The following is a 24,218-nucleotide window of genomic DNA, read 5'->3' on the forward strand; positions in this document are numbered from 1 at the left end:
GGATGGGGCCCGCTGGGGCCAAATGAAAGATGTAATAGGATCCCTCTGTAGGACTGCTTCCCCTGCAGGCTTAGAGATTAACACTAGTGTCATATTCGGCTCTGTCTGCCAGAGTTGGACCTCTCTGTCACACTCCCTAACAAGCCTGAACATTTCACAGGCTTCAGACCAAATATCTACACAGATTACTACAGCATTTATTCAGGATTATAATTTCTTTTGTTAAAATTTCAAGGCTTTTTTAACTACAGAAGGTTTTATATTTACTGCTTTGTGCAGTAGTTGATATAAAAACATAGATTCTAAATATATGTAATTCTCTGTACTGCATATTTAGATTGGCTGTAATTGGCATCAGTGCCCTTACAGATGTACTGAAATATGCAGGGTTGTGGCTTTTAACTGTATTTGATGTATTGATAAAAGGGAGCAGCCAAAACAGCAGTCGTCATAACCAAAGGCTTCCCTCCTGTGTCTGACTTATTTTTCCAGGTCTGCCGTCTCTGCCAGAGAGCAAAGAGCCTACAGCATCATTTCCTTTAGGCTGATGACGTCTGTGGAAAAACAGATCAACGGGAGAAGAAAAGGCGTTGGTTGACGGCTGCCAATGCTGTGTCAAACCCTGGAGAGAAAGGGTGACTTTCACCAACGTCACGTTACTAGGCTGGATGCAAAGGATGGATTAGTGTAACGTTCAGTGTGTCAGCCTGTCAGCCCGGGTTTGTGTGAGGGCTTGAAGTTCCATATTTGAGATGCCACTTGTTAGAGTGATTTAAACGCAGACACATGCAGAGCGAGAGGCAGGCAAGAAGAGAAATAAAAAATAAGGAGATACAAGGCTGCCAACACTTGCTGCCAGCGGTTCTGGAGCCACTGAAACAGCCAGCTTTGACCAGTTTCAGTGGCAGCAGTGACAGAGAGGGAGAGCTGTGGCTTCTGAGTAGAATCCCAGTCTGCTGCAGTTTGGCAAACCCCCGGACCTTTGCAGCGTGAGTGTGTGTGTGTGCTTGTGTGTGAGTGTGGAGTCTCTGAGGCTGGAGAAGCTTCAGAGAAAAGAAGAAGTGTATATGTGTGTGTGTGTGTGTGTGTGTGTGTGTGTGTGTGTGTGTGTGTGTGTGTGTGTGTGTGTGTGTTTGTCAGTGCATGGCCGCAGTAGTCTGGCAAACCAAACTTGCATACGTGCACACATGGACTTAGTGGTGGGAAAAACTCCACTAACACGTGTGCATGCACGCACACACATGCACACTGGCATGCACACCCAGTCAGGAGTCAGCTGTCTACCCCTGCTTCTCAGCTCATTAAACCAAATCCCAGGGACTGGACTGAAGAATTTAAATGAGAAGCCCCCCCCCCTCCTCTTTGAAGTTTTGCCCCTTTCACTTTCACCGTAGCCATAGCTGCACTTCTAGCATCTAACAGGTACAACACACCCACTTTGTCAGTGTGCCGTGCCCCCTCATTCACTACTGCATGTGGCCTCTGCTGCACCTTTGGGCGTCACACCGGCAGTTTTAAACCTTGAAATTGTATATGTGTAAATCCGACAAAAATCCCCCGCCCAACACTCCCACTCAGCCCACATTTGTCTGTGCCTTGTAGCTCCAGGTCCCCACGGAAACTGGATAACAGCAGTGTTTAGAGGAGCTAGGGATTCATTTGGGATAACAGGGCTTGCCTGATGGACCGAGAGACTGTCCGGTAACAGTAACCAGAGAGAGAGAGAGAGAGTGAGAGTGAGAGAGAGAGAGTGGGGAGAGAGAAAGAGCAGATTAGAGACTTTCAATAGAAGGACTTGAGGTAACTGTTTTGCAAAAGAGGCTGATCCTCTTATTTACCTCACTGCCACTCTAAAACACACAGCTGCATTGCTTGACTTTGTGCGTCAAGTGAATTTCATGATCCTCTGGTAGCAGAAACCTGTTCACACCCCTTTGAAATTCATGGGAGTCATTCTGTCTCCTAAACTTTACTCTGGGGCAGAATTAGCTTTTGGCTTGTTACTTCAGGCATACTGCTTATGTCAAAAAGAAGATGAGGAAATAGGTCAGAAGTGTTTATCTGTGGGTTTTCGACTTACTTGAAATATTTAATGTGCCTGCTGATGGTTTTTACAGCTGTAAAGGTCATTGACGAAGACATGAGTGAGCAGTTGTCTTCTGGAGAAATGTAAAAATCTTCTCTGCAATGTGATTTTTGGATTTAGTCATCATACCTTGACGTCTGTGGTGATGGCCCTTTTCTTCAGTTGACTCAGAATTCTTTTCGTTGTTTCATGATTTACAGAAAAATATTGTGAAACCTCTTTGGATGAGGTATTTAGAGCAGTTTCACAAGAACCCACAGAGGCAGCCGTCTGTGTCAGCAAGTAAAGAATCTGCATCTCTATTTCAATTTTTTTTTCACTCTCATCTTCCTATGCCATGAACTTCATAAGACATCCCTTCCCCCTCCCCCACACGTGACCTCCGCACACAACCTTGATTCTTCCTTTTTTCACCGTTTGCCAAAAAATTTTTGGAAGAGGCCATCCCTGGCTGAGTCTCTATGGAAGTATGCTACCCCCCGATTCCCCCCCCAACCCCCTCAGCCAGGCATCATCCAGCGGCCTTCGCTCTCTGTATCAGCTTTTTGTCAGGGATTTGCTTCCTCAATCCCACAAATCAACAGAGGATAGATGCCTATTGTGCCTAATCAAAGCACTTCCTCCTGGGGTAATCCCTCAATTTGAACAGGAAGAAAAGCCCAGTGAAGGGGGGAATGTTCTGGATCAATCCTATGAAGGGCCCATATTATACACTCTCATTTAGATTTCACCAAAGACACACAGCCAGCCAGCGTTCTTAACCCCCACTACCCTCCCCTCCAACCACCTCCGACTGCTCTCTTTTCTGTTTGTGTTTATCTTTATTTTACTCCCCTTTCTCTCTTTATTAATCTGTTTTTCCCTTTGGTGTTATTGTCAGCAAGTGTCCTCGTGTGCCGGCTGGTTTGCACGTGGCAGTTTCTTTCAGCGCTGCTTGTTTACCACAGGAAGGTTGAGGATGATTGACTTGTCGCTGGCGAAAGCTTGTGCGTACAGTGGATGTAGGATGACAGGAGTATCAGCCTAGATGTTTCAGTCAGCCGGTACACAAAGGCCAAAGCTTTCGTCGAGGAGGTGGAGATGTAAATGCATTTGTCAGGTTAGCTTCAGTGGGAACTCGGCGTGTGTCATTCTGGTCATTCATGCTCAGATAAGTAGGAGATCTTGTTGGATTGCTTCCATTTTTGGTGCATGTTTACTGCCTTTCTCAACCTGAGAAAGATTGGAGATCATATGGAGGATTTGTTCCATTTATTATAAACCTAATAGAAGGAAAATATTGTGACCTGAAATCCTTCAATCAATAATTCAAAACCTCTAGATGATTCTTTACTCAGTAGCACAGTATTTTGTAAGCAGCAATCTCAAGATGAGTCAAATGTTGATAAGAGGATTTGCAGTTAACCACATCTGTCAGTCAGGTCTGGTGCCAGAGTAAAAGCTTGCTGTAATAAGTGCTACATACACGAGAGTAGAAAATTAGGACATGTTTGAAAAAAAGATGGTTGTAGCGTGGATAAAATGATAAATTATGTGATGGCAATTTGTGTGTAACTGTTTACTGTGTTTAAAAGTCGAGTTATGTTTCAAACAAATTAATTGGTATGGTTTGTTGTCTGATTGTGTCTGAAGGCAGAAGTGGGTATAGCTGTGCCGACGGCCACACTTGAAGGCAGTTTGAAAAGCCTGTGATTTTAGCGAGGGGCTGGCGTGATAATGACAGAAATGGGGATAACTGCACAGATTTTCAGACAGTTGGAATTAATGTTGTTGCACTTGGTTGTACTCAGGAAAAGTTGTTGCGTAAAGAATAAAAAAAGAGACTCTGAGAGACAAGTTTAAATGCAGCTCGCTTCCTCACCCGTGCACATCTGGCCAATCGCTGTGTCAGATTTGGAAACTCAGAATTGTTTGACATAGTCACCTCAATTAGTAGGAGGAGGTTTCTGGCGTTGTCCGACCATCCGACAAACACTTTGTTTCAACCACACACAAAACTTAAGTAGTGATTCTGACTGAGAATGACCTTGCAATAAAACTACACAGGGGGCTGCATTCGAGGGGCGTGTTGTCTAAGTTACTGGTGAGACAATGAAATACAATCCAGGGAGTCAAGTCAGAATGATTAAATAATGCATTTAAAGGCTTCTCTGATGCCAAAATACAACTTGTTACAAAGTAATCCACCAGGAATGTGCGCTTGCATGTATGTGATTGGTACTGCACTGTGGCAAGGACGTTAGCTGTTATTTCTGCTCTCGAAAACTCTTTTAGCTTGTCATGAACTAGACTTTAACTAGACTTTAACTAGACTTTAGCTTGACTTTGGCTTGACTTAACTAGACTTTAGCTTGACTTTAGCTTGACTTAACTAGACTTTAGCTTGACTTTAACTTGAATTTAACTAGACTTTAGCTTGACTTTAGCTTGACTTAACTAGACTTTAACTAGACTTCAACTACATTTTAGCTAGATTTTAGCCTGACTTTAACCAGACTTGAACTAGGCTTTTAGTTTGAAGAGTCAGCTCAATGAACCTCACTTAACTGGTGTTTTTTAAGTAACAAGCAGACAGTTGGCAATAAACATCAAACATCAGTTTTGATGAGTCACTTTCTCTTAAATGAGAAATTTATTCACAGATTTGACTTTTTTTTAAACCTCAAGATGAAGCCTTTTGTACTGTATGAGCTCACTGCTTGGAAATGCTGCCTTCACTTCTACAATGAAGCACAAAGAACTATAGCTATTTTCAGTCTTAGAGTAGGCGCTGTGATCTTGTCCTGCTCTCAGGCTTTCTTAATAAGATGCTGTGTCTAGACACCAACAGATGTTTCTGTTGTGTCTGTTCGATCTTTAAGTAGTTGTTGTGTTTAGTCTTACAGACAGCTGCTGTTGGTTTCTGTTTGCCATGTCTCTCTTGAGAAAAGATCCCAGTCGGACTAACCAGGATAAATAAAGACACAAAAAGTAAAAAAAAATATAATTCCAATAATCCACTCTTCCCTCTGCTTCTTGGCTTATTACTACTTCTAATGCTTATATAATGAGAAACTTTTTTTTCTATTTTGAGGCCTTTGATGTTGAAGTCTTATTACCTTGGAATATCTCTTTTCTCTACGGATTCACTGATGCCATGTAACCCAAACTCTGGGTTTTGTACTTGGGAGTTGCATCAGTAGATGTCACTGAACAAAGCTGACAGAACATGACCTTTACCGGAGTTCTGAGGTTACTGTTCTCAAGCGGAGGAAGTCAAAATAGACGAGTGGATTAAGTGAGAGCCGGCGTCCCTGGAGACTCATTAGAATAGGAGGAGGAATAAGGAGAGAGAGAGAAAAGGACCGATCCCAGCTGGACCGACTTGCCTTCACATCTGACCTCATCACCAGGAGAGACTTCACGGACGTCCATCTGGTCAGGTACTCAGAGCAGACAGCGGAGGAAGCTGTACTCCGCTCAGCACAGTCACGAGTGTTAATTTGAATGTAAAGCCATCACTGTGGCAGGTGTATACAAGTTTACAGAAGAGTTACTTGATGTAGTTTAGTTTAGAACATGGATAAACAATTTTTCAATCAACACATTTAGTGCAAAGTCTGTCAGTGACTAACAAATTTGACTGCAACTAACAATTATGTTGACTGTTTGGTGATTTTTAATTGTTGTTTGATTTGTCAGGAAACATACAACAATATGATGATAACAACTTTCCATTCTTTAAATAGCTTGTTTTGTCAGATCAACAATTCCTACATGTAAAAATATTTCATTTACAATGATACCAAACAAAGCAAAGCCACAAATCCTCACACGTGAGAAGCTGGAACCAGGTAGTTGCTTTGTAAACAGCTTAAACAATTAATTGTTTATTTAAAAAAATGTAATTAATCTGTTGATTCATCTCTAATTGTTTAATTTTACAAACTTTGATCCAGTCTGAGTCTCAAAAATGGGTCATGTTGCCATATTCCCGCTGCTTTAAGAGTCAGATGCTCAGTAAATTTGTGGTCTGAGGCAGCTTCTTAAAATTTTATATTAACAAATTTTATTTCAATCTGTATTAATCCTAAAGATGATCGGTCCTCACACATTCACTCATAAGCTACACTGTGCAGCTGCAGCCTTTTACTATTATCCACTGAGCAGCTCCTCTGTTGGGGCTTTGCTAAACAAACACCTTTCTGTAATAACACAGTTTTTCCAACCATTTTTCTACCCTAGTGCTGCCTCTGAAGCTGGAAATATTTACACTATTGTGTTAATTTTTAATATAATACATAATGTTATCACATAATTACAGAGGCATATTGTATCACATCTTTAATGTCCTATTAAAACATATTTATTAATTTAGGCTATTACAGTATTTAGTGTAATATTCTGTCATATAATAAAGTTGTTAGAGTGGATCTTTTATTATATTAAAGCAAACTGCTGCAACTTTAGTTCTGAATTACTGTATATTCCTAATTATCTTTCATGGTATTTCCAGTTTGTTTCTTACATGTTCACAGTATAAGGACAAGACTTCTCACAGACTGAGAGAACATGATGTATCTGAGGCAGTGGTCCAGTGTAACATGGCAGCCATGTGTGGCCCAGATTGTGATGATGCGATGGATGATGTGAGTAATTCTCATTAACTGGGAAATGGCACATTAACATTTATTACTTTAGAAAGAGGTATGATTACCTGCGTTTGCATTGGTTGAACACAGCCCTGTGTGCAAGCAGTTCAATTCCCAGATTACGCTATCCTCGTATATATATGGCTTGTGAAAGAGAACACACGGCTGCTTTATTTTCCCACTTGCTGGCACTTCCAGTTCATGCTGTAAATTTTTAGTCCAACTCCTCTTCTCACTGCAACTTCCTTCATTTAGAGGTGTTTTTGTAGCGGCAACAGGATCAGACTTAGACCACGTCTGCTTTCCCTCTGTCTGCTTCTAAACATGGTCCTCTCTTCTAGTGAGTGTGGCTCTCTGTGCTCTCTGGGGCCCACAAGTGTCCCAATCCCTTCCTCTGGCCTCGGTTTCTAACCTAGATCAAATGTTAGGCTTTAAAAAGCTAAGGTTTGATGTGGATGAGCAACTGCCTATGAAACACTTTAATCCGCAATGCTGTAATGTATTTAATTTCACACCCTCTGATGGTGTTGCCCCTTCTTAGGATTACCCAAGGGAAGAAGGGGGTGGGGGGCACAAGGGCAATGAGAGTGGCGGGGCAGTCGCTGAAGCCGTTCGTAGGAGAGAACACGACTTAAGAAAGACAGAGGGAGGGAGAGGCAATCAAGAGCTGTACAAGCAACGGAGGGGAATGAGAGTAAAGAACAGAAAAATATGCAAGAAACAATTTACAGAGACAAAAAAGTGGTGTGTCAGCAGAGAAAGAGAGAGAGAGAGAGAGAGAGTGAGGGTCAGGAAGAAAGAGAGAGAGTGAGAGTCAGGAAGAAAGGAGCGAAAAAAGCATTTCTAAAACCGGGGGAGAAATCTTGCCACGGAGCTGGCTTCACAGAGAAAAAGAAGAATGCCACTTTACAATTTGGAATGCTTGTATTGAAATAGGAGGTCGGAGCTTTGGAGCCCGAAAGATGCAGCTATATCTGCATTGTCACATCCCCCCCTGCTTGGATAAGGGGAAAAGACACCCTGGCAAATCCCATTGTAGAGCTTGGGAGCTTCATAAAAGTTAAGGAGCGATGGATATAGTCTTGGCCCCCTTATGAGATGAGGATCTATCTGGCCCGGCTTCGGAAGCCCTAGACGCATACGCAGGGATATTGGAGGCAATAATTCCCCGGGACGGGAGCACACACAGGCTCCTTTATATCGCCCCCTAATATCCAATTTACGGGCTCAGGCCCTCCGCCAGAGCAGCCCCCGAGAACTTAGAATGCACAAACGCCAGCGTGAGATGGAATTAGGGCCAAGTTCTCTTTTCTTCTGTTTGCCAAAAGTTTGAGGCTTACAGAAATATGAAACTGTTTTTCTCTCTCCCCCCTCCTCCCTCCCTTCCTCCATTCCCTCCTCTCCTCCTCCTTCTCCTCCTCCTCTTCTGTCCGTTAACCCAATTCATCCATTAAATAGACAAGGAACTGAAAGCAATAAATAATTTGGCCCTGGGATGGAAAATGACTTGATGTTGTGTGGTTTTGGTTAATATATGGCGGGCTTTTCCAACACAGTGAGTGGGAAATGTTGTAAACAAGCATCGCTGATTGGGAATAATACGCAGTTGTTAAATATATTTGGTTTTCTTTGAAATGTGTCACGCTGAGGCCGCTGTGGCCATGCCAAAGTCTGTAAATAAGAGGTTTGATGATTTGGAGAAATACAGAGGGGTGAGGGGGGGTCTATCATGCTTAGATGAGTGGGGATTTATTTAGGTTTTGGGTGAAAAAGTAAAAGTTAGAAAGTGTATACATGCTTAAGAGGCGTGATATTCCCCCTCTGCTGATCTCCTTATCCTCTCCTTAGCCTCCCTAAGCGGTATGTGGTACAGACACACACACACACACACACACACACACACACACACACTCTCCGCTATTGCTGGATGAATCTCCCGTGAACCTTGCCAGCCTCTCTTGCCTGTAGATGTATTTACTCATAACAAGGGCTTAGGCCAATAAGAATATATGGTGATTTATACTGTGACCAGCAGGGGATTGTGTTGCCCTGATGCTTTAAGTATTTTACACTTTGCTAAACTCTGACACCTCCATGGATAAAATCCCCCATTTGTACCATCCCCATCTCCTCCTCCTCCTCCTCCTCACAACTCCACACAATGCAACAACAAAACAAAGTGTGATGGAACCACATTGAGACGAGGGACCGTCCACAAACTGCTTACGCCGCTTTAGGGTCTGATGTACAGGAAATAATGATGCATCTGCCCCATTATACCCCTAGAAATTAAACGGCTGCTGCTGTATGACAGAAAAGTGTAATGTAATGAGAAATATGTGCATCATGTTTCAGGAAGTGTCCCAAAATGATAGTGTGTTTATGTTCAAGTGATAAAGACAAAGACCCAGTCAGGTGCCATTATTATACAGCAACAGAGTCAGCATGAAGAGAACGTCGGGGGGATGGATGGGTAAAAAAAACAAAAGCATTTGACTTTGACTTGAGAAACTGCCATTTGTTCCCCCTTTTGAACAGGTAATGTTCATTTCCTGTATTCCTGATGATGATGGTTCCTGAACCTAAAACAAGTGGTTATAATTGTAGTATGATGATGAAGGTCCTTTAATCCTGACGTAACACATCTTGCATAGTCATTTTAACCCAAACCACGATGTTTCCCTAAACCTAACTAAGTTGTTTTTGTGCCTAAACCTTAACCAAACCTTAACCGTAGCATTGAGAGACTGATATGAATCAGATCAGAAAAAGCTTGTATGTGTCATTCTTGAGGGCAACGACCAGCGATGTATTTTGTTTTGTCATTCAGATTACTTGCTGTGTAAATAGACAAACACTGAATTGAATTTCTATGAATGCCAAGTCAAGTCAGTTTTTATTAGTATAGCGTTAGAAGACAGCAGAAGACAGCACTTTTCAAATAGAGCAGGTCTCGACCGTGCTCTTTATATCACTGAATACAGAGACCCAACAGGTCTGACTGTGAGTGAGCACTTGGTGATGGTGACAAGAAAAAACTTCCTTTGAAGAGACAGAAGCAGACTCAGGGTGGGCGGCCATCTGCCTCAACCAGTTGGGATGAATTTAGTGATAAAAAACATTCATAAATTCGATTAATCGTATATTCGATGCTAGTCCACAAATCCTTGACGTCCAAGCAAAAATGCCAAATCTATTCAGGTTCCAGCTTCTCAGTTGTGAGCAGTCACTGCTGTTCTCTGTTTTACATGGTGAGGACTGAATCTATGGGCTTTGTCCTGTTTGCCTCATAAAACAAGCACTTTGAAAATGTCATTTTGGGCTCTGCAAAACTGTGACTGTGTCATTATTCTCTATTTTACGGTATTTTATCAACCCAAACAATTGATCAAGTAATCTAAAGAATAAGCGACTGATTTGCTGATGATGAAAATAATCATTTGTCGCCATCATACATTTGCTGCTATGAGCTACTATAAAATATTACAATAATTTAACTGAGTGGAATTAGACATTCATCTAATACCCTTTATATGGTTATAAAGTAAAATTTTTTAATTGTTTGAAACTGATTGTAACCTCATACAACCTCTCATACCAGCAATTCATCTCCATCGAAATCTGTCTCTGTCTTAATTTACCAGGTTACTCGGGCCAAACTCTCCAAATGGCATCACATTTGAGAACCCAATGCTGATATTATCCTTCTACCTTCCCCGAAAGGTCAAGCAGAGTGTGCCCAAGTCATAAAACCCCCCCCATCTCATTATTTGAGCATTTCTCCGGCTGGTGGCAGGGGTGCAGTGCAGTGGAAATGGAATGATATATCGGAGCTGGTCAATAGTCGATCTATAATGACTGTGTTGTTGAGCTTTCACTTTAGAATAATTTATATCCGCGCTGATCAATAACTAATCTTGGGCATAGTCAGCACTGAAATAAAGAGGAGAATGATGATGGCAGGGGGAGAGGCTCTGCTGGAATGTGTGGGAAACTGATGCCCCCCACCTCCCGTCTCTCTCTCTCTCTCACACACACACACACACACACACACACACACACACACATCTCTTCTCCAGCCAGCCATAAAGTAGATCATCACGAAACCTAAAAAGTTTGGGCTGGTGGACTTTTTGGAGAGAGATGATTGATTTTGCGTAATATTATAATAGTTCAGATTTAATTAGTGTAATGAAAATGGGCACCCTCATTATTTTTGTGTTTTTCTGCAAATATGTGTATGTGTGTGTGTGTGTGTGTGTGTGTGTGTGTGTGTGTGTGTACGTTTAAACATCTGTACATTTTCTTGTGTGCACAGGTGCATGTGAGTTTGTAAATCTCATGGCGTTTATGTGTGTTACTGTGTCTTTTATGTTTGTGTGTGTATCTGTATGTGTGTATGTGTGTGTGTGTGTGTGTGAGTGAGTGTGTGAGTGTGTGAGTGTGTGAGTGTTGGCCTGTGGAGCTGAGGGGGCTGAACCCTCTGCCCTCAGATTAGCCCCTGGTTGATAGGATTAGGCTCTAATGACTGGGACTTGGAAGACAAAGGGAGTTTCTGCAAAGAGGCTTAGATATGGAAGAATTAGCAGCAACCTTCCATTGCTCTTTCTTTCTCTCTTTCTTGCCTTTCTCCTGCCTTGATCACTCCTTCTTTCCTTCTCTTTCTGTCTTTATGACCTTTCCTCTTATTGTCTCTTGCATACACATTGTCGCTGGATCTCTTGTAACACTCTAATGCTTTCTTCCAGCCGCCTCCCTTTGGACAAATTTGAGCACTTTGAGCACCTGTCATAGTGTTAAAAATACGCTGAAGCTAAAATGCAGTGACTAAAATTCATTTTTCTCCTTATAAATTTTAGATCAATGTCCAAGTTTATTACATGACAAAGGAGGATGTGTCCTTAAGTAACATTTATTTCTACAGCTGGTCCTACACCTGGCTTTTCTAAAAATTCCTCTGTATCAACAAAGAGTGAAAACATTCAACTTTTTTTTTTAATATACAGAGGAAAAAAAAAATAACAGGAGCAGATGACAGTGTTGTAAATTCTTTAGAAGTCAGGATTCTTCACATTGGCTCCAGAAAAACTGTCCAAATTTGAGCTCTCGGAGGGAGAATCAAACATCTTGAAGCTCTTTGATATGATTCAGTGCCATCAAATCACCGTCAATACCGAACAGCGCTGCAGTGCCTGTAGGTCTGGGTTTGTCGATAGCCTGCCTTATTAGCCTCTATGCTAAATGGTCTGATGCGCCAATGCCCTGCTCAGGTTCTAATTGCCCCCGGTCTCAGATGCTCTTCAAGAGGGCGCGCCAGCCGAGACGCAACACAACAACAGCAAAAAGAGAGGGATTTAGGAGATTTTCTGCCAGCTTACGTAAGAAGAGAGGAGAGCAGCTCCTTTTGGTTGGAGATGAGAGGCTGCATGTGTGTTTATGTGTGCAAAGATAAAACCATTGGTGGATGAAACCATTAGAGGAGTATTGCTCAATAAGCCTTCGTATTTTAATTTGGAGCAGAGTGCGTGTGTGTGTTGTGGTGTGTTTGGAGAGGCTTTGTGTGAGTTGCAGTGCAAGGTCATGTTAGTGATGCCTACAAGGAGGAAAAACAGCGAGGGGAGAAGGGTGAAGGAGCCCAAAAATAAAGAAGGGCGGAGGGGGGGGTGGACGTCGAGGTTTGTTTGGGAAGTCATGTATGGTGGTGTGACTCTGAGGACCGAGTGCTGGTTTACTGAGCCCCAGCTGGGCTCTAATCCGGCTGACTTTCATAAACCTGACTGGGCAGAGCAGGCAAAAGCACTGGCATTAGCACGAAGGAAGGACTGTGAGGTTGTCTGCAAGCCAATCTCCTGTCACTCTTAATCCAGTTATTGAACTGTTTATTTAGTTTATTTAGTTTCTTGCCAAAGTCATCACCTTAAGGTCATCGTTTAGAAAAATAGAGGCCCCTGTCTGTGTAAGTGTTACAGTTTTATCAGCCAAGGATGTAACTGACCTACTATCCTTTAAAAACAACTGGAGGATGTTTAATTTTGCACTTTTAATTACTCTCTAGTAGCCTTTTCTTATCTCATTTTACAGTAAAACTGCCCCAAATATTCCTGGAAAAGTAATAAAAAACCCCCAATAAGTGACTAATTAGCAGACTAATTTGGCTTGATGTGTTAATACTTCACTTTGATTCTCAGTGAGCAGTTCAAAGCCTGGATGTGGAGGCTGGATCTGCGAACCAGCCTCAGCGCACATGTCAGAGGCCGCGGCATGCAGAAATCCTCAAAGCCAAATCAACTGCGTTTACAGTGTAATAACGGTGACATCATGCAGTTTTCCTAACTATTCCCTGAGTTATGTTGAGTCCAATTTGCCCTAAAATGCTTACATACATACGCCCAGGCACACACACACACACACACACACACACACACACACACACACACACACACACACACACACACACACACACACACGTATATATGAACACACTCACTGCTCCCCTGTGTTGTACACTTGCAGCCCATTGGCTTTTATCTTGCACTGGGCAGTAGATGAGGACCATATGCAGCCTCGGTGCAATTATAGTGTGGTGAATTGGTAGAACAACAAGAGAGCGTTTTAACGGAGCAGTAAATGCAGGTAAGGGCCTTTATTAAGCCAGATCAGGTTGCACTGATGTTGTCAGCCGGAGACTGGCTCTCAGACTGTGTGTGTGTGTGTGTGTGTGTGTGTGTGTGTGTGTGTGTGTTTGCATGTGGCCATATTAGGAATGCATTTCATGATAGATAATGTGGTCGTCAGAGTATCAGAGGAGACATTTACCTGTGTGTTGGGAACCGACAATGTGACTTTCTGTGAGAGCATGTGTCACGCATGCACACAATTTACCTGTCTGAATGTCTGAGGGGAATTAGCGTGTGATCTGTAATGGTTTTGGACATGTGACCCCCACTAGACTCTTTTCTAGTGCCTGATAGGTGAAAGGTCAATCTCTAAAATGTTTATGCGCGGCCCTGTGATGTTGACTCCCTCGGGAGACTCAGATTAACCCATGCTGCTCCTAAATCACAGGGAGATTTATATTTCCACAGGTAGGAACAATATGCGTTTACAGACACAGGTCAAAAAATACTTGTAAATAATTCTAGCACTTAGTCTAACTAGATTTGTGTCACGGATAGGCAGCGGCAGAGAAGTACTCGGATCCTTTACTTATAACTTACTTCAAGAACCTGAAGTAAAATTTGTCATTATGCAGAATGGAGCAGAATGGATCCTTCAGAGTGCTTTATTCTTATATATATTACACTGTTGGATTGTTAATCTTGATGCATTAATGTGAAAGCACCATTTTAACGTTGCAGCTATTCGGGGGGGGGGGGTTTAAACTACTTCATAAGATATCAGATAATTTAATCTATAAAAATGCATCATATTCATCAATACAATATTTCCCTCTGGAGTTAAAGTATGAAGTACCATAAAATTGAAGTAGTTAGGTGCAGTACTTGAGTAATAAGCTAAGTTATTTATTGAAACTGTGACACTTCAGATGTAGAGAATGTTTGATTTTAGGTTACAGTCCAGAGCTTGGTGGAAATATCGGGAACTAGAAACATAAAGTCCTGCTGCAGTGGAAGCTCTGGTAGTTTGGTGGTGAGGAGCAAATGCAGGCGCAATGTAATCACTGCAAACATGTCAATTCAGTCTGATTAACTTTGTCACTGTTTCCTGATGGAAATGGTGGGGTTTTTTTTGTATATTTTTTTCTCTGAAAGCTCGAGTTGTCAGCCGCAGCTGCTGCGTTTCTCTCTTCATTGAATTCCAGAAACATTTAGAGTCTGTCTTCCAGCTCGCTCATGTTTATTCAGCAGCAGCTAATCTAAACTGAATATAACTGATATATAACTTCACCAAATGATTTCAGCGACAGAGAAAGAACAACTGTTTTATTTACGTAATAATTTATTTGAGATTAAGTTATTTATATATTTGCAGAAGACCTTTTGAACTTTAAGATGATTTTTTGAAAATTACATTACAGCATATATGTAGGTGTTTATTTTGTAGAACTTTAAACCAAGTTGTTTGTACTTGACATAATAAAAACAAATCACTCTAAACTGAAAAAAGTGTTGTTTTTTTTAAATAATATAAAATATAATGTGAATATTTTGGTCCAGTCTAACCTCTGTAAATGACTGAAATTTTCTATTCTTTTAAAAACACAAAACATGTGCTCCGACTGACGAGGAGTTAATTCCCAAGTGAAATAAGCAGCATATAAAGAAAAGTGCTCCAACGTTTGCAGACAGATTTCCAGAAAACAAAACAATTTCAAAGATTTCACATTCTTTATAATAATTCAGGAAATCTTAATGTAATGTAATGACTTTTCTTTACCCCCAGAGTTGACACAGTAAATGGCTATCAGGAATAGAAATTGTCAGATTTACAGGTTGCATCTGCATTTAGAAATTCAAGGACAAAGTAAAAAAGTGGGAGGGAGGAATAATTATCTGAGGCGGGTGTGGTATAATGTGTGATAAACAAAGGAGGAAAGAAAGAGCGACAGAACAAAGAGTATAAAGATAGAAGTGTCAAACATTAGCGAGTGCCAAGTCGTCTGTTGTTGTCTTTTGATGGTTATGACACTTGTGATAATTAACAAAAGCTAAGTGGAATAAATTTACAACAGATCACGCTACCTTGGTTCTTTGACAGCTTGTAGAAGAACTTTTCACAGAAAACAAGTTTGTGTCTCATTGTTTGAAAAGCCTTAGTGCAGTTTTTTTTTTTTTTTTATTACGCACGAGCAGAACAATTGCTTCCATTTATTGCAGCAAAGCCACAGTTAGTGCACAGCAGAAGCAGACGTCTGTACTTCACCGTGTCTCTGACATTTGTTGTTATGACAGGAATTTATGCTTTGAAAGCGTCTTTATTAGGACCCTGCAGAGTCGTACAGTATACGAGGGATCTTAGATGAGATGATGTGACCGCTGACCTCCTCTTGAACTTCTGCAGAGACTTTGTTTAGGAGAGATGGCTGTAGGTTCACTAGCAACCGCTGCAGTCAATCAGTGTGTTTGGTAATCTGATTCAGTGCTGCCAGGATGGACGGGTGCCCCGCTGCTGAACTGGAGTATCTGAAGCATCTGAGCTGATATGCCAAATATTTGCTCTCGATTTCTTCTCAGCGTTTTACCAACTGATTAAAATTTATTTTGAAGTCGGTTTCATGACCACCACCAAACCTACGTCTTTATCTGAAGCATATTGTGAAGTTGTCTCACGCTGACAGACAAATCTTAACCCCAGCCATGTTTAGATGAGCTGCAGATCTTTCAAACTGCTGATCAACATGCGAAAGAGCCGCACACATCTCGAATCCTTTCACTGGTTGTCCGCTTGTTTTAGAAAAGATTTTTAAGAATCTGTTATTGGTTTTCAAATCAGTAGCAGCCTCGTGCCTCAATACATGTCAGACATGATATCTCCTGACTTTTTGTACCCCCCAGGTCAAGATTAAGACCAGTGAGGAGGCAGCTTTTAGTCTGCAAGGTCCTTCCTTCTGCAGCAGATAGATATTAGATAGATAGATATTTCAGCTGGTTTATATCTTTATCTCTTACAGAGCATCATCTTTTTTGCCTTGTTTATAAGGATGACCCAGTTAAGTCCAAGACTTAACTCCATTGTGGTCTTTAATTATGCATTACCTTTTATTACCTGTTGTCAAACATATTTTGCATGATTTCACTAATATTTTGGCTAATGTTGCTTTTATTGAAATTAACATTAGTGATAAATTCCTATTCGTATATTTTTGTTTTATCTACTGTATTTGTTTTATATTCTAACATGAGAATCTATTACCAAAAGTGATAACTTGAATCTGAAAGTTCAAAGTCTGAAACACTGTACATAGCACATGTATTGGCAAATAATTAATTAGCTATTAATTTTTCATAAAGCCAATCAAAGAGGCAGCTGAAATGCTCGAGCTTTTATCACCTTCATTCTACCATATGAGTACTGCACCGTGGTTTTGTGGCGTGCGTGTGTGTGTGTTTGTGTGTGTGTGTGTTTGTGTGTGTTATAACTTTCATGGTGACCGTGTGTTTACTGCAGGCTGGGAGATACAGATCAGCCACAAGCCAAATGCTGCTCGTGGTAAAGGTTTTTATAACTTACCAGCCGCTCGGGCAAGAAACCGCTCATCATGAGGAGGAACGGTTCTACTCTGAAAATGAAAAAAGATGTCATGTGGCACAGTTGAGCTGTAAAGCCTGAGGAAAACATCAGTGTGTTTGCTTTATTGAATTTTCTCCTGAACTTAAGTACCTATCATTTTAAAGAAACATCCACAAAATCAGACTGTGAGACAGAAACACAGAGGTTCTTTGAATCCTTGGTTGTCAAAATAAAAACTGACCAAAAATGCAGATCCTCTGCATTATATTGAACAGCCAACTTTAGGTAACAGTTAGTGTTTATTCATTCATTCATTCATTCACAGAGCATTTAAAAATTCATACAAAATACTTACATTTAAGAAGATTGTTCACTTGTTTCATCCAGATATTAATAGTTTCGGACTTGCCTTCATTGTTCTTTTAAGGAAAATTAATAAGGACAATTTTGCGTTTTTCAATTTAAAGTAAGACATCTGTCATTTGAAATATGTAGTGTCTATCATGAAACAATCATCAAATGAAAACTCTGTAGACACTTACTTTGAACACAGTAACATGCTGCATGTGAGGCTTTAGAATCATTGATCTGTGAAGCTCTGCGAACATTTCCAGCACAGACATGAAGTATTACATTTTGAATCAAAGCCCTTCACATATATGGCTCCTTATAGCTGATGTTGGCTGTTTCTCTACTGGGGTTTGCTGGTTTATTACCACTAGGCTATGCTGTGCTCCCAGGCCACTCTCCGCTCCAGCCTAAACTCACACCCATCCAGGAAAAGATGAGTCTTCACACCTCTTTCTGCAGCCTTCCCTCACTCCTCCCTTCCTATCGCTCTGTGTTTTTTTTCCCCCTCCTGGTTTTATAGCCCGGCTCCAACACCCTGCTTTTTCCACTCCTCATCGTCATCCTTCATCTCCTTGCTTTGCCGCTTTCCTTTTTTCTCACTTACCCTCCCTCTCTTTCTCTCTCTCTCTCTAAGGTGCTGATCAATTCACAGTATCTGTGGGAGGTGTGACAACCCCCCCATCCTCACCCATTCACCCACTGCCACCCTGAACGGTGCGACTGCCCGATATGTGACACCCCTTACCCTTACCTCACCCAAACCCTTCTCCCCTGGATTTTTGTGGGGAAGTGGAGTTCATATGAAGATGATGATGATGATCTGTCTGTCCTTCTCTTTTCACTCCGTCCTGTCTCTTCCTCTCTCTCTCTCTCTCTCTCAGCAGAAGTGTCTGCGACACCATTAGCACACCTGAAATAATAGCGGTGGTGACAAATGCTACTGGAAGGGGAGGGCGAGAGACTTTGTGAGGGAGAGAGAGAGAAGAGGAGACAGAGAGAGGGAGGTAAGGAGGTGTGTGTGACAGAGTGATGAGCTCTCTGTCTATCTGTGGGGTTAATTCAGACTCAGCAGCCTTTCAGAGTAAAAGTGGAGCTGCTGACCTGGTGGCTAGTGGCACAATGTGAAAATTGACTGGCAGCATTCAGCACAGCTATTACTGCAGGCCTCTGCTGCGTGTGTGTGTGTGTGTGTGTGTGTGTGCTTCAATCTGTACATTTACAGGTCTATATATATGTATGCATCCAATTTCACACAGTTCTCACGTAGGGAAGCAGCTGTTCGTCACATATGTATCTATAGGTGTGATGCAGTGGTGTCAGTGTGGCTGTCACATCCTTGCAGCTCTTGTGTCTGTTCAGGTTCAGTGGTTTGCAGTTATTTATCGTGAATCCACATTAATGCTACACCTACATATCAACTGTTCAGAGAGAAAGCAGCAGCAGCAGTTTTCTTCTTCTTCTGCTTTGATAGAGATAAATACAGCTTTAATTGGCTTTTTCAATTCAAAGCATGTTAGTTTTGCACAAAACATCCAGATAGGAGATAGTTCTTTAGTTTGATTTGTGCACCAAACTTAATCTTAGGTGTCTGTATTTGTTTCTGATTACTGATATGTTTGACCATCATATAACCATACGTATATTACATATATATTGACCATATATAAGATGTAACTTAAGTCATGTTCACAGTTAATGCAGCAATGGAAATTAAATAAATCTTCTTTTGCTTTTAGTCTCTTATCAATCTGGCTTAAAATTAAACAATCCCATGAATACTATACACTCTGGACATTTCCAACAAAAGGCAACACACCAAAAGACAACAGGCACAGATATATATTTTATTAGCATGTTAAATTATTTACAGAAACAAAGATCGTGAGAAATATAACAAGTCATTTCTTTATAGATTCAAACAGTATATTCTGCATTTAGTGAAGCATGTAGAAGAAAATAAGAACTAAAGAAGGAGGAAAACAGTGGGTTTATCTTGCAGGGGTTTTACTTTGCTTTTTATCTTTAATTATCTGAGCAGGACTCTTCCTCTGCATCTCTGCATTACATGTAATTTCCAGCAGCTCCGGTAGAAGGCGCAAATGATTAAGCATTAATGTGTGTGAGGGACGAGAGCAGCTCAGATTAACATTTGGGCCAAACTGCAGGATCCAGCAGGAGTGAACACTCCCAGGGAAAAGAGTCAGTCTTGATTTTTTTTTTTTTTTTTAAGAAAAATGTAATTGGTTTCATGGTTTAAAATTAATGCTGCAAATGGATATTATCGTCATTATACCACAGCTGTAATGTTACACCGTTAACTACAAAGCAGTGTATTTACCATGATGTTTTCTGTGCCATGTAATTATTCTCCCGAGATATTAGTGTCACAGTCTTTAAAAAAAATAAAAAAAATCACCAAACTCTCACAAAAAAAATCCCACCCAATCCTCCTGTTATAATAAATCCAGACAAACTGAATACTGGAATAATTTACTACACTTTCATTAATTAGTAACCATTTGAAAACGGTGGTGGAGAATCAGGGTGTAATGCATGTGTGCTTTTCTGATGTGACACTGGATTATACATGCGTGCTACCTCACATTATAGCTCATTACACTCACTTTTCAAATAAATCTCCGAGGCAAGAGGAATCATTTGCTTGCACAAAGCCGAGCGCCTTATTCTGACTGAATCGCTTCAGATCGGAGCTCACAGCACCTAAACGCACCCTAATGAATCCTGCTGGGTATTTCTGACAGACCATAATGTACTAGTAGTTTCATGTAATTAGATAAGCTGTGAAAACTTTGCAGCAGGTCTCAGTGTCTGCCTGTGTGCTGCAGCAGCAGTGACACAAAGCAGATCCCAACACGTCTGGGCGCAGAGCTGCGGGGCTGCAAAAAGTTTGACCTCGGTTTGACTCCTCAGGCTGTCGGTTTGCTCCTTGTCTCTTCAAACAGCCGCGGACAAGCAGCGATACAGGCGATCACCCAGAGCCGGACAGTGATTCACATCTCTGACCTGAAGCTGCTTTATTTATTTATTCATTTATTTTTGCTCAAGACTGCAGGCATTAAAAATCATGTTCAAATTCGCATTATTTCTAACAACATTTCCCTGAGCTAAAAATAACAGCTGGTGACTAAAAATAGTAATATGCAACATACTGATGAATACACGTTGAATTTTCATAAACTAATATAAAGGCTGCAACTTGTCTGTGTCTCCAAACAGCACAAGTGGAGGCTCACAGGCCATCTAATAAGGCTTTCATTGGTTTCGCCAGTCAAACATTCTGTCAATTTACATTCAAGCGTCTGAAAGTAATACCTGCTGATTTTATTGAAACGACTCAAAGCATTACCGTCAACGCAAAGCGGATTAAACAGAAATGACAGTATTTGCCCCCCTCCCCTGCTCTCTTTCAGGATGCCAAAATGCGCTGACCCTCACGAAAAAGCACCTCCAGGAGAGAAAGTGGAGCTTCACTTTGCTTTATAGACGCTAATTGAAGGAGCTTAATTGCTTTATAACGCCATAGTAGTTATTTTACAGTGATGTGATCTCCTTTCATGTAAATTTAGCCTCGCTTCTTCTCAATGACTCACTAAAATTGAGTGTACCTTGTGGTATAGTGAGCTTTGTTATCCTGGTTGCGTTACACTAAACACACAGATTTATCTGAAAGTGGATTCAAGCACCAGCTTCTTCTTTAATGAAAATAACTTCCCTTCTAGAAAATGCCTCAGTGTGCTGATGATGACATTTTTTAAATAATTTAATAAGCCGTAAAAACACAAAGGAGTGTGAGAAGGAGAGCTTCTACTCACCAAGAAATAAGTGAATTAACAAACTCGATGAGCACATTCACACAGCATTATTATTTGATCCGGTGTCTCTGTGCGTAAAAGTCCGTGCGTCCTGCGCGGCTCCCCGGCTCCTCTGCTGTCCGCCCCCGGAGCCTCGCCGGCTGAACTGCGGGAGGCTTTGATAGTCATTTCATGCCTGTAAAATTGTCCCATCGGAACCCAGCGCTCGGCGTTTTTTTGCCACAGGAATCACCGGCGAATGTGTGAAGCCGCATTATCATGTTATGACACCGTTTCTGGCACCGGGGGCAGATGATCGATGAGTGGACGCGCTGCACGGGGGGTGGAGGGGGGGAGTAAAAAACTCCTTCAAACAGGCTGTCACCGACCAGCAACACCTCATGAGCATAATCAGGAGATAACGTGGCTCTTTTACACACTCTTCAGTCGTGTGTGACGAGCTGGGAAATAATAATAAAAAAGTTGGGTAAACTTCTCATCAGGTGGAAAACAACCACAAAAATAAACAGAAATCTAGTAGAATTTCTGGAAATACTTTCCTTATGCGTCTTCTCTGAAAAATAATCCTGTCCATGTAATTTATCCTGTTTTTAAATTACTTCATAATCCCATAAAATATCTCATAAATATCTTAAACACATTTTGATGTGCTTAAACTTACTTTTCCTAATTAAAAAAACTTGATAAACTAAATGGAATTAAATTTGCTCTCATCTATATCCCAGTGAGGAATCAAACATAACGAGAGAACGTAAATTCAAACTCATAATTTACATCCACACATTACTGAGTGGTGTCATTACTTTTCTTGAAATTACTCAAGAATCCAACTTTCCCTTCCATAAATTAGAGCTCATCAATATTTGACTAAACTTTTACTGTCTGTGCTCTGCAAAGCAGTGGAGACTCAAGCGAACGGTTCATTAGAAAGAGACAAAAGTTGAATCAACATCAATTTCTGCTCAGAGAGAAGAAAGGTGACAAAATCTTAATCTGAGTGTGGTTTGGAGAGTTCAGACTGTGAGTGTATTTAGAAGTGAGTAATTAAGCTGGTGAGTTGGAAATGTGTGTGTGTGTGTGTGTGTGTGTGTGTGTGTGTGTGTGTTTGTGCGTGTGTGAGTCTGTGCGTGTGTGTGTGTGTGTGAGAGAGAGAGAGAGAGAGATAGAGCTTAGTCAAATACTGTGTGTTTTTGCTGAATTCACAGCCTGCAGAAACTGATGAGAAACGCAAAGTGTGTGTTCTCTCTTCATGGAAGATGTTTTGTTTTGCGCCTTTCTCGCAAATGTGGCCCATAACCGATCAATCAGCCCGCGGATCGATCATGTGGGGAGCCAATAGGGGGCTCCCATCTCTGTGCCTCTCTGCCATTGGACAGCCCGGGCAGACTGGAGCGACCCATTCAGCGCTGCTGTGGGGGAGAGGGACAGACGACATGTGAACTGTTGTTCAGACATAAAAGATGCTTTGAAAAGCTACTGTAACGTTTTCATGTTTAAAATCCAGCCTTCTGACGTCCACTCTGGTTATAGATTAAGACTAATTACGCTGCTTTTGCATTAAAAAAAAACAAAAAAACAACAACAATTCTTGTATTTAAATCAAACCAGTGCTCCCAGATAACTTGAAAAAAAGTTGCATTTATTGCTTTTGCAAGCAGTTCAGGTGGTGCATCTCCTGTCTCAAATCTTATTTATACTACTGCAAAGGAGGAGAACAAACAGTCTGTAAAGTTGAGAGCTAATGAGCTGCAAGAGGCCCAAAACCAGTAAGACTGGATTTTGGCTTCAGCATACAGTGTGGATTCCACGCAGACGTGATGCTGACAGCTTATCAGAGTCATGGGCTGACTATAAATCTATTCAAATGAACTGGTTTCAGACCTATAATTACATTTCTGACTGTAGAAATGAAAAGATTGATTAGAAAGTTATAACCCCAGACCAAACTGAATCCACAGTTCAGACCACATTGGCCCTTGATAACATACCTGACAACATCTCACATCAAAGTTGAGAGCAGGTTCAATAAGCCGTAAAAATAAAGTGTTTACAAGCGGAGAGGTGGATGCTGAGGGCGTCATCCCCGACATTCAAACGCCTCGGTGTTTACAAACGAGCCCGGGCTGACGAGTAAAGTCAGTTTATGAGGATGATACATGGAGTTGGAGTCATAGGTGGATATTCTGTGCTTATCCCCGCGTTGTTCCAGCTCTCTGTGCGGCTGGCTGGGCTCGCTGAGTCCTCCCACCACCCCCCTCCTCTCCGCACGACTTGCTGCAGCCCGGTGCGTTGTGTAAGACGCGACCTGTTATGGCCACCACTACTTCCGGGTTTCAGCAGTCTGGTCGAGATCCTCCGCTCCTCCTCAGCTCAACACACACATCCATTGTACACAAACGGGCAGGCGGCTCACGCATACACACGCACTCACACACATGCAGACACATACACACACACACACATACACACACACACAGAGAGACGCACTCACGCACAGCATCGATCGTGGCTCCTTTAAGAAAGCCTAAGCCAGAATTATCACCCCACCTCCTCTTGATCTCTAGACGCTTTTGCATAAGAAAATCAAGCCGGGAGCCGAGAGTGATCAAAGAAAACGAGAGGAGAGCTGCTTCATTTTTTAACTGTGATTGTGACCATTAACATTTAGGTGGTGCCGATCCCGTGGAGACGCGCGTCGGACCATCATTCATCCGGTACTTTTGACAAGCCCTCGCGTTTTGACTGACAGGCGGAGTGGCAAAAAGCCATGAGAGTCGCCAGTTCTGTTTGAGGGGCTATTTTATTTTCACCCTGGTTTTGGAAAAGGAGTCTGGCGCCGCTGCCCCGAGGATAGCCGAGGACCTATTCGCCGCGCCTGGGCTAAACTTGCGCAGAAAGCGGGGGCTGGCTTCACCGTTCCGTGGAAAAAAAGAGGCATACGGGATTTTGGCTGAGACATCTTCCCATTTATTTGGATTTTCTTTCTTCATTTCGTCTCCACCCTGGCCGCAGAGGGGATTTATCTAAACTGAAAGGACGACCAGGGAGTGAGGAGGGTTATGGCGCAACGGGTACGTAGGGCTATCCCCCCTAAAAAAAGTTTCTCTAAGTCTACTGTGCTTGAAT

At 41.7% G+C, this 24,218-nt stretch overlaps 1 protein-coding gene and 1 long non-coding RNA gene across 4 annotated transcripts in view; one reads left to right on the forward strand and one right to left on the reverse strand.

Annotated features, from left to right (window-relative positions):
- LOC139622610 (homeobox protein Meis1) overlaps positions 1-24,218 on the forward strand; it is a 203,937-nt gene that overhangs the window by 98,143 nt on the left and 81,576 nt on the right. The window contains exon 1 of one of the 3 annotated variants that reach the window (XM_071480008.1): positions 23,436-24,163. The exons of 1 other annotated variant lie outside the window; for it this stretch is intronic. In XM_071480008.1, coding sequence (XP_071336109.1) covers positions 24,152-24,163 — 12 coding nt within the window. In that variant the 5' untranslated portion in view covers positions 23,436-24,151. Of the gene's footprint in view, positions 1-23,435; positions 24,164-24,218 lie in introns of those variants that run through there. One more of the 3 variants, XM_071480007.1, reaches the window with a different exon arrangement.
- Positions 19,090-23,320, reverse strand: LOC139622616 (uncharacterized). The gene is made up of 2 exons (XR_011691343.1): positions 23,081-23,320; positions 19,090-22,501 (listed from the first exon to the last, which is right to left on the reverse strand). It is a non-coding gene; the product is annotated as an uncharacterized lncRNA (long non-coding RNA).

The sequence above is a fragment of the Trachinotus anak genome, unplaced genomic scaffold (genome assembly GCF_046630095.1).
Source record: "Trachinotus anak isolate AG129_WGS33_773 ecotype Australia unplaced genomic scaffold, CSIRO_AGI_Tana_v1 ptg000007l, whole genome shotgun sequence".
NCBI classification, from domain to species: domain Eukaryota; kingdom Metazoa; phylum Chordata; class Actinopteri; order Carangiformes; family Carangidae; genus Trachinotus; species Trachinotus anak.